General features: G+C 49.0%; 1 protein-coding gene across 1 annotated transcript; it reads left to right on the top strand.

Annotated features, from left to right (window-relative positions):
* The first annotated feature begins 782 nt into the window (after positions 1 to 782).
* On the top strand, positions 783 to 10,627 carry FAM174C (family with sequence similarity 174 member C). Its single transcript, XM_036751598.1, has 3 exons — positions 783 to 1,028; positions 7,583 to 7,699; positions 9,356 to 10,627. Coding segments are annotated over exons 1-3 (357 nt in total). The 5' UTR covers positions 783 to 789; the 3' UTR covers positions 9,357 to 10,627.
* The last annotated feature ends 4,715 nt before the right edge of the window (positions 10,628 to 15,342 follow it).

Here is a 15,342-nt window from a genome sequence, read left to right as displayed (position 1 = left end):
GCATTGGCAAGTGCTGCCCTTATCGCGGTGGCCCAAAGGAAATACTTCATTTACCAGTATTTGGGGGCATATCAATACGTCCTCTGGACACCCCTAGTAGGAGGGCAGGACTCGGGGTGCAAAGACTTCAAGCCAGAAATCCAGCGTAAGGAGGAAGCGGGAAAATATCCGGGCGGTCAGCGGGGAAAAGGCGATGCGTGTGGACGGCAGGAGCCTCGACGGAGACCTGTTGCCCTAACTATACAATGGGGATAATGACCCGTCCTCTACAGCTCCTAGGTTTCATCGAGGCTCCGAAGAGAATGGGTCTGAAATAGGGGGAAGGGAATATGAGCTTTTATAGTCCTACTATGTGCCAGGCACCGCGCCGAGGGCCTTTTGCAAAGATTCTCTCATTTGATCCTCACAGTTCTGAGAGGTAGGGACGGTTATTATCCCCATTTTACAGTTGGGGAAACTGAAGCAAACAGGTGTGATTTGAACTCGTCTTCCTGATTGACAGCTCAGCGCTGGCCAGCAGCAGCCTCAAGAAACGGATTCAAACCGTGCTGCTGGAGGGAGGGAGGGAGGGAGAAGAGGGCGAGGGAGCAGGAAATAGGGGCGGGGCCACGGGCCCTCTGCAAACTGCCGCCCAGGGGGCGGGGCCAAGGCGGTAATAGGGAATCGGATGGCCCTACGACTCTCTAAGCCCCGCCCCTGCGCAGGCATTGGTTCCCTCCGCCCCCGCCCTCCGGTGAATGACAGAGGCGCTCGAGGGCGGGGCACCGCCGCTGCCGCTATCCCCCCGCCATGGGGCCGCGTCTGCTGCTGCTCGCCCTGTTGTGCGGGGCAGGAGTCTGGGCCGCCGAGACGCCGATGTCACCGTCCGTGATGAACGGGAGCAGTCTGGCAGTGTCTGCGGCGCCTCACAACGAAACCAGACAGGTCCTGCCGGACTCTGGGCCGGGAGAGATGCTAAAGCGCTCCTTTTACGTGCTGACTGGCTTCTGCGGACTGGCTGCGCTCTATTTCCTCATCCGGGCCTTCAGGTGAGTCATGTGGAGACCTCGCGGGCCTATCCTGGCTCGGCTAGGGGGTCATGTGACAGAGACCCTCCGTTTTCAGTTTCGGAAGTAGCCGGGAGATTGCCTGTGTAGGTTGGCGAGGAGGTTTGGGGGGGGGTGGTCGGGTCCTCCTAGTTCACGTGCTGCGTGTCACGCGATGTTTGGAGTCACGTGGGGGCTGGAACTGCTGTGGGTCCTGGGCCACCCTTAACCGCATCCTCCCTGTGTAAAGCCTCCTGGAAGGAAAGACTTGAAGGTGGTTGAACCTCTTTACCGCCTGTCATCCTAAAATGGGGATGATAACATCCGGCCCACCCCACAGGCCGGTGGTGAGAACGATTTACAGCCCGATCGCACTAATAGTGGCTGACGTTTACATCGTGTTTTCGTTTTAAAGCACTTAGCATCATTATGTCCATCAGTTTTCCCTCCGAGAAATGACGAGTTGGACGAGATGGCCTTCAAGGCCCCTTCCTAAAATCAAACTACGGATAAGCATTTATTAAGCTCCTGCTGTGTGACAGGCCACAACCTCCGTTTGTCAACGCATTGGGAAGAGAATAAACAAGCATTTAGTAGCGTCTACTGTGTGGCAGGCATTGTACTAAGCACTTTTAACAAATATTTAACCCTCAGAACAAAGCTTGAAGTAGGGACTGCTGTTATCTTAGTTTTACAGTGGAGGAAATTGAGGCAAACAGGTTAAGTGACTCAACCAGGGTCACACAGCTACTGTTTGAGGCCACATTTTGTACCTGGTTCTTCCTGACTCGAGGCCTGGGCTCTATCCACTGTGCTACCAGCTTCTTTTGCCTGGGTATACAAAAACAGTTCTGCCCTCAAAAAGAATATTCTGGGAAATACTCTGAATGACTCATTCAGCAAGCATTATCAAATGCCTACTATGTGGTGGTAGAAATAACAGCATTTATTGACCCTCTGATTATAAATGTCAGGTATCAAACGAGGAGATACATGTTTTCCAAAATATATTTGGGACTGTGATGTTGGAGAGCTAGTTTGGAGTCTAGGTTTTGTTTTTTAAGTTCCGGTTTCTCTTCCTTTCCCCCTCATCCATCAAACACACACACACACACACACACAATCTGTTATAAATACATATAGCTATGCAAAACAAGTTTCCATAATAGCCATGTTTCCAAGAAGAGCAAGAAAAAAAGAAAAAATATGATTCATTCTGCATTCTGAGTGCATCAGTTCTGTATTTGGGGGTAGAGAGCATGTTTCATCATGAGTCCTTTGGAATTGTATTGGGCAGAGTTACTAAGACTTTCAAAGTTGGTTATCTTTGCAATAATTGTTATTATTGTGTAAGCTGTTCTCTGGTTATGTCCATTTCACTTTGTATCTGTTCATACAAGTCTTCCTAGGTTTTTCTGAAATTATCCCCTTGATTAGTTCTTACAGCACAATAATATTCCATCACATTCATATACCATGACTTATTCAGACATTCCCCAATTGATAGATTGGCATTTCCTCAGTTGTCAATTCTTTGTCACCAATTAATTGTTATTCTGTGCTTCAAAGACCATTTATTGAATGTAAGTTTTATTGCATTGTGGTCAGAAAAAATGCATTTAATGTTTCTGTTTTTCTGCATCTGTTTGTGAGCTTTATTATATCTGACTTTTCTAAAATTCTATTAATCTTCTTTTTTCTTATTTAATTTATGGTAGATTTATCTTGGTCTGAGAGAGGTAAATTGAGGTTTCCCCACTATTAGAGTTTTACTGCCTATTTCCTTGAGAAGCTAGCAGTCTAGTCAGGGAAATTCTGTGTGTGTATGTGTATATACACAGAGAGAGAGAGGTGTAAATATGGACATGGATAGGAATATGGATATGTGCCAAATGCATAGGGACATATGTAGGGCTTTAGAGAATGGAAAAAAAAAGAAATATAAAGTGCTTTGCAGGGGCTGGGGAGAAAAGACACTCAAAACTGGGGGATAAGGAAGGCTTCAAGTAGAAGGTGGCCCTTGAGCTGAGACTCAAAAGGAAGATAGACATTATAGGAGGCAGAGGTAAAGAAAGAGTGTATGTATTTTGTGTGTACTCATGTTTAGCCATGTGGCTTTCCCTGATAGAATGTAAGAGCCTTAGGGGTAAGGACTGTTTCATTTTTGTCTATGTTATACCCATTCCCCAGCCCAGTGCAGCCTCTAGTCTTAAAGATTAGGCTGAGAAGCCTATAGTCTTAAAGATCAGGCTGAGTATTTAATAACTTGTCCAGGATCACGCATCGAGTATATGTCAGAGCCGGCCTTTGAATCTAGGTCTTCCTGATTGAATTAGGCAGCACTGAGTTGAACATAGACTGATAGAAAGTGGTCCTTAGAATGTAGAGCTGGACTAGATCTCAGAGTAGTGATGTTTATACTCCATTTCACAGAGGCGAGGAGAAGGGATATCGCTTGTCTGAAATCCCACAGCTAGTTAGTGGCAAAGACAGACTTAAAATCCAGGCCTTCTGAGTCCCAGGCTAGGGTTCTTTTCCCTCTGCCACACTGTGATTTAATGAGGTCATTTCTTTTGCTTTTCTCCCTGTGGGACTCAGATGTGGAATGGCCAAAGGCATGGGAGAGAAGTGAGAAGCCTAGGAAGGAGGGGAGGAGTGTGGGAGAGGTGGCATTGGAAGGGGCCGGTAGGTAGGGGCCATTGGAGGAGATCTTGTAGGGGTGTAAGGAGAAGCACGGAGAGTACTTTGATGTAGGGCTTCAGCTGGCAGAGACATTTGTAACAACTTAATCCAAGCCACAGGGCAGCTAGATGGCACAGGGGAGGGAGCGCCAGACTTAGTCAGGAAGACTCATCTTCCTGAGTTCAAACCCAGCCTCAGAAACTTACTAGTTGCGGGCAAGTCACTTCACCCTGTTTGCCTCAGTTTCCTCATCTGTAAAATGAGCTGAAGAAGGAAATGGAAAACCACTCTAGCATCTTTGCCAAGAAAACCCCAAATGAGGTCACTGAAAGTCGGAAATGACTAACCAGTGATCTAAGTGATATGTATTGAGGGTCTGCTGTTTACTCAGCTGTGCGCTCTGGAAGATACACAAAAGCCTAGTGCTAGGCCCCGACGATGCTACAAAGGGGAGCTAAGACCTGGGCTTGGCCCCAAGCGCCGAGCATCCCAAAATCTAACCTTATTTTGGAGTTAAGGGGAGATCTGAAAAAGCTTCCTGGAGGAAGCAGCTCTGAGCTGAGCTTTAGACATGGCATAGATTCCGAGTGAAGACGCAAAGAGAATTTATCATTACAGATGGCACAGGGAGCAAAGACACTAGGGCTGGCAGAGAAAGCAGGAGGGAACCACTCTGGCCAGCAAGTCAGTGCAAAGAGGGGAGATATGCAGGCAGGAGACAAGGGAATGGGTGGCACTGCCTGCCCGGCTCTCCATGACATGTCAGGCCTGCAGGGGGACAGAGAAGCAGAGCCTCAAAAAATTCACAGTTCAGCCGGAGCTAGGCCCTTGTGTCCTAAGAGCTCGTACCCTAGTCTGAACAGAGACAGAAGGTAGATGGGCACCTTTTCCTCCACTCGATCCTCCATCGCCTCTTCTTCTCCCGCTGATAGTCCTCATCACCTGGATCCGGGCATCACCTCTGTGCAGATGACTCTTGGATGCTTCCATTCAGCCCCAAGCTCCAGAGTCCTACGTGTGCAGCTGCCAGTCATTGGACAGTTCACCCGCACGGGCCTCTCAAAACCATTTCCCATCCTGTCCTCCTTTTCTCCAGTTTGCTTCTCTCTGTTAATAGATCCTAGGACTCTTCCCCCTTCTTTGTCTCCTGTATCCCCAGGGGCATTGCCCCGTCCTGCCATTTCTCTCCTCAGAAGAGCTCTGCTGCTTGATCTTTCCTCTCCATCCTCCATTGCCACCAGGTTAGGCCAGGGGTGGGCTCTGGGATTCCTGCTGGTGTCTTTGGTCTGGCCTCTCGGACCCTTCAGGCTCCTTTTCTGAGCACTTCCATCCTTCCTCCTGGATCTCCCCGGGTTTTCTCCAGTGCTGGGGTCAGCTTTCCTAGCACCTGGCACTTGGTTGGAATCTACAAATGTCAGGATGGTGGGGGTGGTTAAGGAGCTGGGGGGTCTGGGCTCTAGGAGGCAGCTTAGTGACTCAGTGAAGAGAGTGCTGTGTTCAAATCCAGCCTCAGATACTTAGATTTGTGGCGCTCCCCTCCCCCAAGTCACTTCACTTCTGCCTGCCTCAATTTTTTCATCTATAAAATGGAGATAATAACCGCATCGACCTCCTCAGTTTCTGTATCGAAGGAGATAATGTTTGTAAAGTGCCCAGCGCAGCCTTGCACATAGTAGATGCCTAATGAATGCTTTTTGCCTTTCCTTATGGGGCGCTAGTTTTGGCCCTGCTGGAAGCTTGCTTCACTAGTTCACTAAGAACAGCATTAGCTTTGGAGCTCGGGGACCTGAGTTCCAATCCTCATGCTGTTGGTTATCTGTGTGACCTTGGGCAGATCACCTCTCTGGACCTCAGTTTCCTCACCTGTAAAGTGAGGGGGTTGGACTAGACAGCCTCCAAGACCCCCTCTCGGTCTAGCTCTGGTCCTAGGAGTTTAGCCAAGGTGATTCCCCTTTGGGGCTTTCTCTTTAAAGAGAGAGGACTATGGTGAAAGGAGCTCCCTTCCGACTCTCGAATTCTGCCTCTGGGATTCTCTTTGCATTTGTTTTGTGAGGGAATGGTTCTTCTCTGGGCTGAATTGTGAGTTTTTTGAGGCTCTGCTTCTCTGTCCTCCTGCAGGCCTGACACTTCATGGAACGCTGGGGCAGGTGGTGCTGCCCATTACCTTGTGTCCTACTTGCAGATCTCCCCTCTTTGCACTGACTTGCTGGCCAGAGTAGTTCTCTCCTGCTTTCTTTGCCAACGCTAGTGTCTTTGCTCCCTGTGCCATCTGTAATGATAAATTCTCTTTGTGTCTTCACTTGGAATTTATGCTGCTTCCTCCAGGAAGCTTTTTCAGATCTCCCCTTAACTCCAAAATAAGGTTAGGTTTTGGGGATGCTCGGAGCTTGGGGCCAGGCCCAGGTCTTAACTCCCTTTTGTAGCTCCCTCAGGGCCTAGTATGGGGCTTGCTACCCCATGGGTGGTTACTGTCTGTTGAATTGATTTGAATCTCTGGTTGTCCTTGGGGCTACAACCTCCAGAAAGTGTTCTGAATCTGCTGGGAAATAATCCTCTTCTATATGGTTTTTAGGAGGCAGCTGAGGGCCCTCGCAGGCAGTACTAAAAAGCCTGGAAGGTGGTGCAGGGCAGGATCCGGTGCTCATCACTCCAGTTACTGATAACACCTGTGTGGGGACAACACCATTCGTCCCTGTTTGCCTCAGTTTCCTCATCTGTAAAATGAGCTGGAGAAGCAAATGCTAACCACTCCAGTATCTGTGCCAAGAAAACCCCATGGACAGGATGGTCACAAAGAGTCAGACACGACTGAACAAGTTGCTGTAGTTCTCATCCTTCATGAGGGGAAGTAGCACCTGGAGGCCCTGGCCTGGCTTCCCCTGCTCCCTCCAAGTCACAGCTCAGTCCCTTCTCTGACTTGGATTTACTTTGCCCATTCGAGGGCCTTCCCTCTGTTGATTATTTCCTTGTGGCGTGTTTGTTCATGTTTGTTTGCTTGTCTCTCCTGTTAATCTGTGAGCTCCTCGAGAGCAGGGACCGACTTTTGCCTCTTTTTGTATTCCCAAGCACTTGGCACAGTGCTTCATGTGTGTATCGACGGACTGACGGACCCTTCTGGTGATGGTCCTCGGCTCTGGATCCTGGCTTTGAAATAACTCTCTTTTTTGGGAGATTAGGCTCTCTAGATCTCTCCTCAGTTCCTCCGTTTGCCTCCCACCACCCAAATTATCTGGCTACCACTCTGTTCTGATAACCTCCTTCTGGCTTTGGGAAATAATAACCGTTTGTATTTGGCATTCACTCCGGCCTTAGCTGGAGGCCCAGCCGATTTGTCCAGCCTTATACTCTTTCCTTTCTGTGATCTACCTTCCAGGCCAAATTAGAGATGGGGGGTGGGGAGGGCTCGAGTCTTTATCCTATGCCCCCCTCTCCTCCCCTTCCCTTTCCTTCTCATCCTGTCCTTCCTCTAAACCTTGCTTGGAATCCGTTCCCTCCCCACAACCTCTGCCTGTTGAAGTCTTTCCCTCCCTTAAAGGGCAGATTCAGGGACTGTCTACCATGTAAAAAACCTTCCCTGCCCCCTTCCAGCACTCCCCACATTTCTCATGGCATGGGACTGGCCTGACCTTTGCCCCTATCACATCCTCCCTGGGATTCTGTCATTTCTTTGTGTTTTCCATCCTGAGCCCATAATAGGTACTTCCTATGTGCTTGTTGAACTGCATCAGAGAGGCTGAGAATGATGGTTATCATCTGTGAGGGAAGGTTTGGAATTTGTGTGGAGACCCCTGCCCCTAACAAAGGGCCCTGCACATAGTAGGTCCTCAGTGAACGTTTGTGGAATTGAAATGCATTGTATTTTAAACTGTTTTCAGATTAAAGAAGCCACAGCGGAAGAAGTATGGTCTGCTCTCAAATACAGATGACCACATGGAGATGGCTTCGGTGGAGAGTGATGAAGAGACAGTCTTTGAGACAAGGAACTTGAGATGGTAGAGTTTCTGGATTCTTTTTCTCCTCTGAGGTCTTCAGTTCGTTTTAGGGATCAGGACTGGAGAGGTGGTTAGAATTAGGCAAGGCAAGGACTGAACCCCTGATTCTGTGCCATGGTTCCTCGTTCTGGGGGGTGGGAGGGAGAGGTTTCCTGCACCCTCCAGGAGGGTGGGTATGTTAAACATTGTAAAGAATCATGGACTCTGAGCCCTGGCAGAGGCCTCAGGCCCTCCTATGTAGCTCTAGAACTGGCAGACACCTCATAGCACTGAGGATCTAGAACTGGCAGATGCCTCATAGCACTGAGGATCTAGAACTGGCAGATGCCTCATAGCACTGAGGATCTAGAACTGGCAGATGCCTCATAACACTGAAGATCTGGAACTGGCAGTGGCCTCAGAGGGTTGAGAAGCGTAGTCTGGAGCTGACAGGCCCTCTGAGACATCTAGCCCAGTCTTCTCCTTTACAGATAAGGAAACTAAGGTCTGCCCAGAGAACTTAGGTGGCCTGCTGGTACGTTGGTGCAGCCTCCTGGCTGGGCCAGGCAGGCCTCCCTGGTGTGCTCACTTTGAATTTCTTCATGTTCCTGCCTACCTGGGAGATGTCGGGAAAGTCATGTAACTTCTCTGGGCCCCATAAGTCTCACCCCTCTTCCCAATGACAGATGCTTAAAGATGGTATCTAAGACTCTGCCCCTCTCTCCCTCCCCCATCATCTCCAGGCTAAACACCTTGGCTCCCTCAGGTGCATCATCAGAACCCTTAGGCCTGATCTACACATGGCTCCTGGGCATGGTTTGGGCCTGCCTGTTATTAGGGCTGGGTTGAGATCTGGAAAGGACTTCAGCAATCTCCTAGTCTGTCCTACCCCCTTTATTGTGCAGGTGAGGAGAGGGCAGTGCCTTGCTGGAGGTCCCCAGCCAGGGAAGTTGCAGAAGCAGGGTATGAAGCCTCATTGTCCCACTTGGCCCTTTCCCCGCTGTGCTTCCCAGAGCCCACGGGGCTAGAGGATGCGGGGTGGGGCATGGGGGGCAGAGTGCCTCAAGCTCGGCTGCCATCGAGCCAGGCAGTGAGTGAGAGCCAGGGGAAAGATCTCTGGATTTGGAGACAGGAATTGTGGGCTCTTCTCTTTACTCACTGCGGCCATGGCTGAGCCTCTTCTCCTTGGGCTTCAGTTGGAGCTAGGTCCTCTCCTGCTCTGAATCTCATGAGCTTGGGAGCACTTTTGGCAAGGAGACCCTGAAGCTGAGGTGGTCTGTGTCTCCTATGGGGTTCCTGTCCAGGCAGGTACCACGCTCAGGGTGGGGCCACCCCAGCAGGGCTTGCCGGTGAGTGAGTCATGTGAGCGAGCTGAGAAAGAGGCGAATCTGGCCCTCCATTCCCACACCTCCAGACTCCCTGTTCCTAAACCTTCCTCTAGTGACACGTGGCTGTTAGGAAAGGTCACCCAGAAAAAAACAAGTCCATCAGAGAGAGATTGTCCGAGGGTTCCCTGCTCCTCTTCTTTAGGCTGTACCTCGGTGTTAGACCGTGGGCTCCTGGAGGGCAGGGACCATCTTTTGCCTCTTTGCATGTCCCTAGCCCTTAGCGCAGTGCCTGGCACATAGCAGGTAATACGTGTTTATTGACTGAGTATTGATTGATTCTGTTTTCCAGATGAAGAGCTGGAGTCCACAGTGGTAGCGGTGCAGAGCAGTCCAGAAAGGGGGAAGAGAGATTCCAGGCACAGAATGTCAAGAAAATCCGGGGTTTATTTTTTTAATGATTCTATACAATACAGTGTTTCTAAGGGGAAAGGGAGGGTTGGGAAATTTTTTTGCACTTGGGATATGTTGGGAAATGCAGGAAAGGAGGAGTAGGGACAGGTGTGGTATTCCAAATCATAGCTTTTACTTTGCCGGATGTGGGCTTCTGCCAGAGGGAGCTCAGCTGTCTTTACTTTCCCATCTCTCAGGTCCTAAGAGCTTGCCTGGATCCCCTGCCCCTCTCCCCATGCTCCTCCTCTTCCCTTGCTAACATTCCCGACTTGGATCAGGGCCGAAGACCCTGCTGACACACCTGGGGTCCCATCTTGACTCTTGGAACGTGAACAGTGCTGCGTGGAGGAAGGGGAAAGTGTGGGCTTAGGTCCTAGTAGGTTCACTTCTCCCCATCTAAGAGCAGCATGGGGAAAGTAGCGGGGGATGCAGAGAGGAGTGGTCTCTGTCAGCCCGCTACAAGACATTGAGCAGACCAAGCAGAATGTGACATCGGCCCTGGCCATCTCCACATTCCACACACAACCAAATGGCTTCTAGGTCTCCAAGCTGCTGGAAACCAAAGCCAGCATGCCCCTCAGAGACAGGCTGATGGCCCAGCTCTGGGATCTCTCATGAGGTTGGTCCAGCTAAGGACTGTGTTCTAGATTCTCGCTTGGAGACCTGGAGCCAGAGAAAGGGACCAAAGGGACAAGGCCTGGGATTGTCACTGTGGACATTTCTCTTCTCTGCCTGCTTCCTCCTTGAGTCTTTGCTATGTGAAAGGAGAAGGGAGAGCATCTCTGAACCTCGCCACATGCCTCATGGGTCATGGATCAGTCTTTCATGAGGGAAACCTTATTGTGTTCCGAGGACTCTGACCCCTGCACTGCCCACACTTGTGTTTGGGGGGACAGCGTTCCTTCCGGAAGGATATTCTTCTCTCACACCTGTTTTCTCTGGACAGGGACTCCAGGGCACCTTCCTTCAGGGACCACCTTGCTCTCTCCCAGGCAGGGGGAAGCTTTTTACTTTGTATCTGTATATTTGGGTATTTTGGTTTCCAAGAGACTAAGTCTTCTGTTGGGGGACCAGCACCCCACAGTATTTGCTTGTCAGGGGTGCTCAGTAAAAGCTGCTGATTGTAAATAAAGCAAATGTGGCCAAGTGCAGTGGCCTCCTTCCTTCGGCACACAGGGCACAGACTCCATTTCTTTGCCCAGGTCCACACTCCATCTGCTTCAAAGTCAGACCCTCCGTGAATCCTGCTTTGTCCCTCACTGCTTTGGACTTATCTCTGGGTGGTGGGGAAAAGGAAATAATACCACTTATTCTTCACATGCTTATTCTCATATTGGTATGCTTTTATCCCTGGTGCAGGGTAGGGGGGAGGAACAGAAAGGAGGCACATTAATTATCGGCCTCCTTCCTCTGTATTTCTAATCTGTGATTTCTCGTAGAGTTCCTCCTCGGTACCCTGGAAGCAGCCTTCCTCTGGATCCTTGACTATTTTGTGGAGCGGCTGGTCCTTGCAGAAGTGACTTCCTTGGGTCCCTGTGCCCTGGAGGATGTCTTTTCTGCCACCAAGTTCCTGCCCTTACCTGTCGCTGGTAATAAGCTGTAACTTTCTCAAACCCGGCATACAATTTGTCACTGCTTTCTGAGTCTCCTGCTTCTGGGGGTCTTCTGAGATCCTGGCGTTCCGTGCTTCAGAGCTGTCTTACTGTCCCATGGATGCCCATAGTGCCAGGAGGCACTTCTGAGGATCCGCAGCTCCAGGGTGGGCCTTGTACACCTCTTACCTTATTGGAGCCTCATACCAGCTATGTGGGTAGGCAGTGCCATTGCACCAGAGAGGCCAGGGAAGCCAGGACATCGCCCCCCTCCGCGAGGGTCACACAGTCCCCAAGAGCTAGAAGGTAAAACCGAGACACCCCCACTGGGGAGTGATATACCGCAGGGGTGTAACTTGGGCAGGGCAGGTGTGGAAGGATAGATCACTCCCCCAACCAGAAAGGTTACTTTTTTGTTGTCAGCTTGGGCAATGAAACACAGCCACCTCTTTTATTCCATCCATTCCCAGCCCAGAGACCGCTTGTCTTCCTTAGTCCCCTGAGTCATCTTAGCTTCTGACCTAGGCATCCAAGTCTCCTTCAGAGGCAGCAAGAGGGAAGGAAGGTTGGGCCAGGTGGGCACATTGTCCACATTTGGAAGCAACAGCGGCAGCAAGCGAGGAGGGGGCAGCCACAGGAGAAGCAGCATAGGAATGGGACCCATCGTTCTTTTGTTAGACTAGTAATTTCTGGTATAACGTTAACTTAGTCATAAGGATAAGGTCATTTTGGTGTTTAATGCCTTTTGTTTAAGAAAGTGGAGGAAGTTGTGAAAAGATGAAGGCAGTCTGGAGTGAGTGCCTGGGCTCAGTGTGTGGCCAAGGTCAGGGGCCTGGTATAGGTTTTGAGCCTGGCTCCTGGGTCAGGACTCAGTGTATGGGGTTCCTGGTATGGGGCCTGAGCCTGGGGCCTACGTTAGAGCTTAGTCTGGAGTGAGGGTCTGGAATCAGTGCAGTATATGGCCAAGGTCGGGCTTGAGCCTGGCTCCTGGGTCAGGAATCAGTCTGGAGTGAGGGCCTGGGATCAGTGTGTGGCCAGGTCTGAAATTTAGGCTGGTGCTGAGGTCAGGCCTTTAGTCTGGACTCAGGGTCAGCTCTCAGCTTGGGCCCAGTCTGGTCTGGAATCTAGGCTTAGCTGGTTTTCGGCTGGGCCACACACAGGCTCTATAGCACCCCCAGAGTTGGGAACAACAAAGGCTGAAGATGAGGGCTTAGCCTGCGTTGGTTGCTATCATCCCCCCACCCCTTGCAGAAATGGGTGCTGTCAGCACCATAGTGTGAAGAAGAGAGGATGCCACCAGGTGGCGCCATCTCCCCAAATTTCCTCCTCAGTTGGCAGCCAGGTGCCAAATTGGATTCCTTGTGTACTGCGTCTTCTGGTAAGGAGGGTATGTGTGTTAGTCCTAAGGGTCCCTCTAGCTCTGACAATCTGAGTTCTTTGTGCCTAGCTCTGTACTCTGTAGGAGACTGGCTCCCTGAACTAGCTAAATATTGTTACAATTGGAGACCCAATTGTAACCTCCCTCCCTCATTTTCCAGAGGTATAAAATAAAACTCAGTAAAGTGAGTGCCTGAGAATGCAAGGCGCTAGGAACACGAAACAAAAGAGCTTACGCTGTTTCGGGGGAATCCAACCTTCGCTACATAGATGAGGAAATTAATAAATATAAATTTATATGTTTATACGTATATACATATACATACACACATATATACATATCTGCACACACACACATACACCGTCAATACGATGTGATTTCCAGGGAAAGGAAAGCAGCGTGGTGCAGGGCGTAGAAAAGGTCTAATGTAGGAGGCGCAAGCCGAGCTGATTTTTGAAGGAAGCTAGATATTTCAAGCTGGGGTGATTAGCCCTGAGAACATTCCAGGTGTGAATGACACCCTTTGTGAAGACATGGACATGAGAGATGGAATGCTTAGTTCAGAGAGCAGCAAGTAGGGTAGGGTGCTTTGCCTGGAACATAGAAAAGGAGAGGAGAAATTATAGGAAATAAGCTTGGAGAGGTAGGCTGAAGACAGGTTATGAAGGGCCTTAAATGCCAAACAAAATGATTTGCATTTTCTTTTCAAGGTAATAGGGAGCCACTGAAGATTCTTCATCAAGGAGGGTGACATGGGCAGACCTGTGCTTTAGGAAGATCATTTTTGCAGCTGCGTAAAGAATGGGTTGGAGAGGGGGAGAGACTAGAGGCAAGGAGACCCATTGGAAGGGGGTCTCATCAGTCTTGTTGCTCAGTCATTTCTGACTCTTTGTGACCCTGTTTGGGTTTTAGTTTGTTTTTGCAAAGACACTGTAGTGGTTTGCCATTTTCTTCCTCTAGCTCATTTCATAGATGAGGAAACTGAGGCAAAGAGGGTTAAGTGACTTGCCCAGGATCACATAGTAAGTATCTGATGCCAAATTTGAACTCAGATCTTCCTGACTCCAGGTCCTGCACTCTACCCACTGTGCCACCTAGGTGCTCTTCAGCAGTCTATGCAAGAGGGAGTGAGGACCCGATAAAGAATAGTAATTGGTTATAGACAGAGAAGGGGACAGATGTGAGAACTGTGGGGAGAGGATTAACAAGATTTAACCGATTAGATGTGGAGGGCAGGGGGATGAGAGAAAACGAGGAATCAAATGAAAATATTTGTAAAGCACACAGTGCCTGGCACATAGCAGCTGCTCAATAAATGTGCCTTAGTGAATGCTTTTAAGGAATGCTTGTTCTTTCTTCCCTATAAGGATGGTAGTCACCTCAATAGAAATAGTGAAGTTAGGCAGAGGGTGAGTTTAGAAAGAGAAGTTCTGTTCTTGAAGAAGTTGAGTCTGAGATGCCTATGGAGGCATCCACTTGGAGAAATCCAATAGGCAGTTGGTGATTCAGGACTGAAGTTCAGGGAGAGGCTAGGCTTGGTATAGATCTATGTCCATTCTCTACAGATACAGTGATGTTGAGTATTCTCTGTAAAAACAGGAGAGATAGAACTATAGAGAAGAGAGAGAGAGAGAGAGAGAGAGAGAGAGAGAGAGAGAGAGAGAGATTTATAGTTAGAGATAGATCTATTTATATCATTATCTTTATCTGCTCTCTCTCCTCTCTCTTCTCTTCCTCTCTCCCCTCTCCTCTCCCTCTCTTCTCTCTGTCTCTTTCTCTCTCTCTCCCCCTTTCCCCCCTCCCTTTTATCTCTTCTCTCCTTTCTCTCCCTCTCTCCCTCCCCCCTCTTTCTGCCTATCTATCTGCTTTATCTATCGATTTATCTGCCTTATCTGGCGATATATCTACCAACCTTATCTATCTGCCTTATTTATCTACCTTATCTATCTGCCTATCTTTCTGCCTTATCTGTCTTTCTGCCTTATCTATCAATCTATCTATCTGCCCTATCTATTGATCTGGGAGTCATCTGTATATAGATGATAAACTCGTGAGAACTAACACCAAGAGAGAGAGTGGAGAGAGAAGGGAAGGGTGTCTAGGATAGTGCCTTGGGTTAACTCTCCACTTAGTGAGTGGAGGATGGAGGATTATTACACAGAGGAGATAGAGAAGACTGGAGAACCAAGAAACAAGGAGAGCATATTCAGAAGGAGGGGGTGGTTAACAGTGTCAAAAATTTGAGAAAGCTCCAGAAGGATGAGTACTAATACAGTGACTCGGGTAAAGGTAGACATGGCAAGTTTATCAAATTTGCAGAGAGCAGAAAGATGGGGGTGATAGCATACCATATGACAGATTCGGGATTCAAAAAGAACTTGACAGGCTAGAACACTAGAAATCTAATAAGTTGAAATTTAGTCAGGATCAATGTCAATTCTCATACAGGTTCAAAAAATCAACTTTGAGTTCAGAGCAGCGGTGGCAGGTGGGGCGGGTGGAGGCGGGGAGGGTGGCGATGTCTGGCTAGAAAGCAGTTTGAAACAGATCTGGAAGTTTTATTCAATCTAATTCAACAAACATTTATTAGTAGACTGAAAATTCAATATGAGTCAACAGTGCCTCAGAATGTCAGCCAAGAGAGTGAATTCTCTCTTAGCCTGAATTAAGAGAAGCGTAGGTAGGGTTACACGGTGGCCCTATATGTAGGAAAACCTGATTTCACATCCTGCTTTAGACACCAGCTACGTAATCCTGGGAAAATCACTTAACTTCTGCCTGCCTCAGTTTCCCCAACTATAAAATTGTGAGGATCTAATGAGATAAAACTTATAAAGCACTTAGCAAAGCGCCTAGCACATAATAATTAATAATAAAGGCTTATTCCTTTCCCTGTAGCACTTAGGAATGAGGAGG

Source organism: Trichosurus vulpecula, chromosome 1 (genome assembly GCF_011100635.1).
Source record: "Trichosurus vulpecula isolate mTriVul1 chromosome 1, mTriVul1.pri, whole genome shotgun sequence".
Taxonomy (NCBI): Eukaryota; Metazoa; Chordata; class Mammalia; order Diprotodontia; family Phalangeridae; genus Trichosurus; species Trichosurus vulpecula.
The sequence above is the reverse complement of the archived record's forward strand: the minus strand, read 5'-3'. Positions and strand labels throughout refer to the sequence as shown.

What these genes read in the sequence shown, in the direction of transcription:
- FAM174C (XM_036751598.1), top strand. Translation starts at nt 790, where the DNA reads ATGGGGCCGCGTCTGCTGCTGCTCGCCCTGTTGTGCGGGGCAGGAGTC. An exon ending in TTCCTCATCCGGGCCTTCAG is followed by an intron (nt 1,029 to 7,582) that starts GTGAGTCATGTG and finishes AACTGTTTTCAG; the next exon opens with ATTAAAGAAGCCACAGCGGA.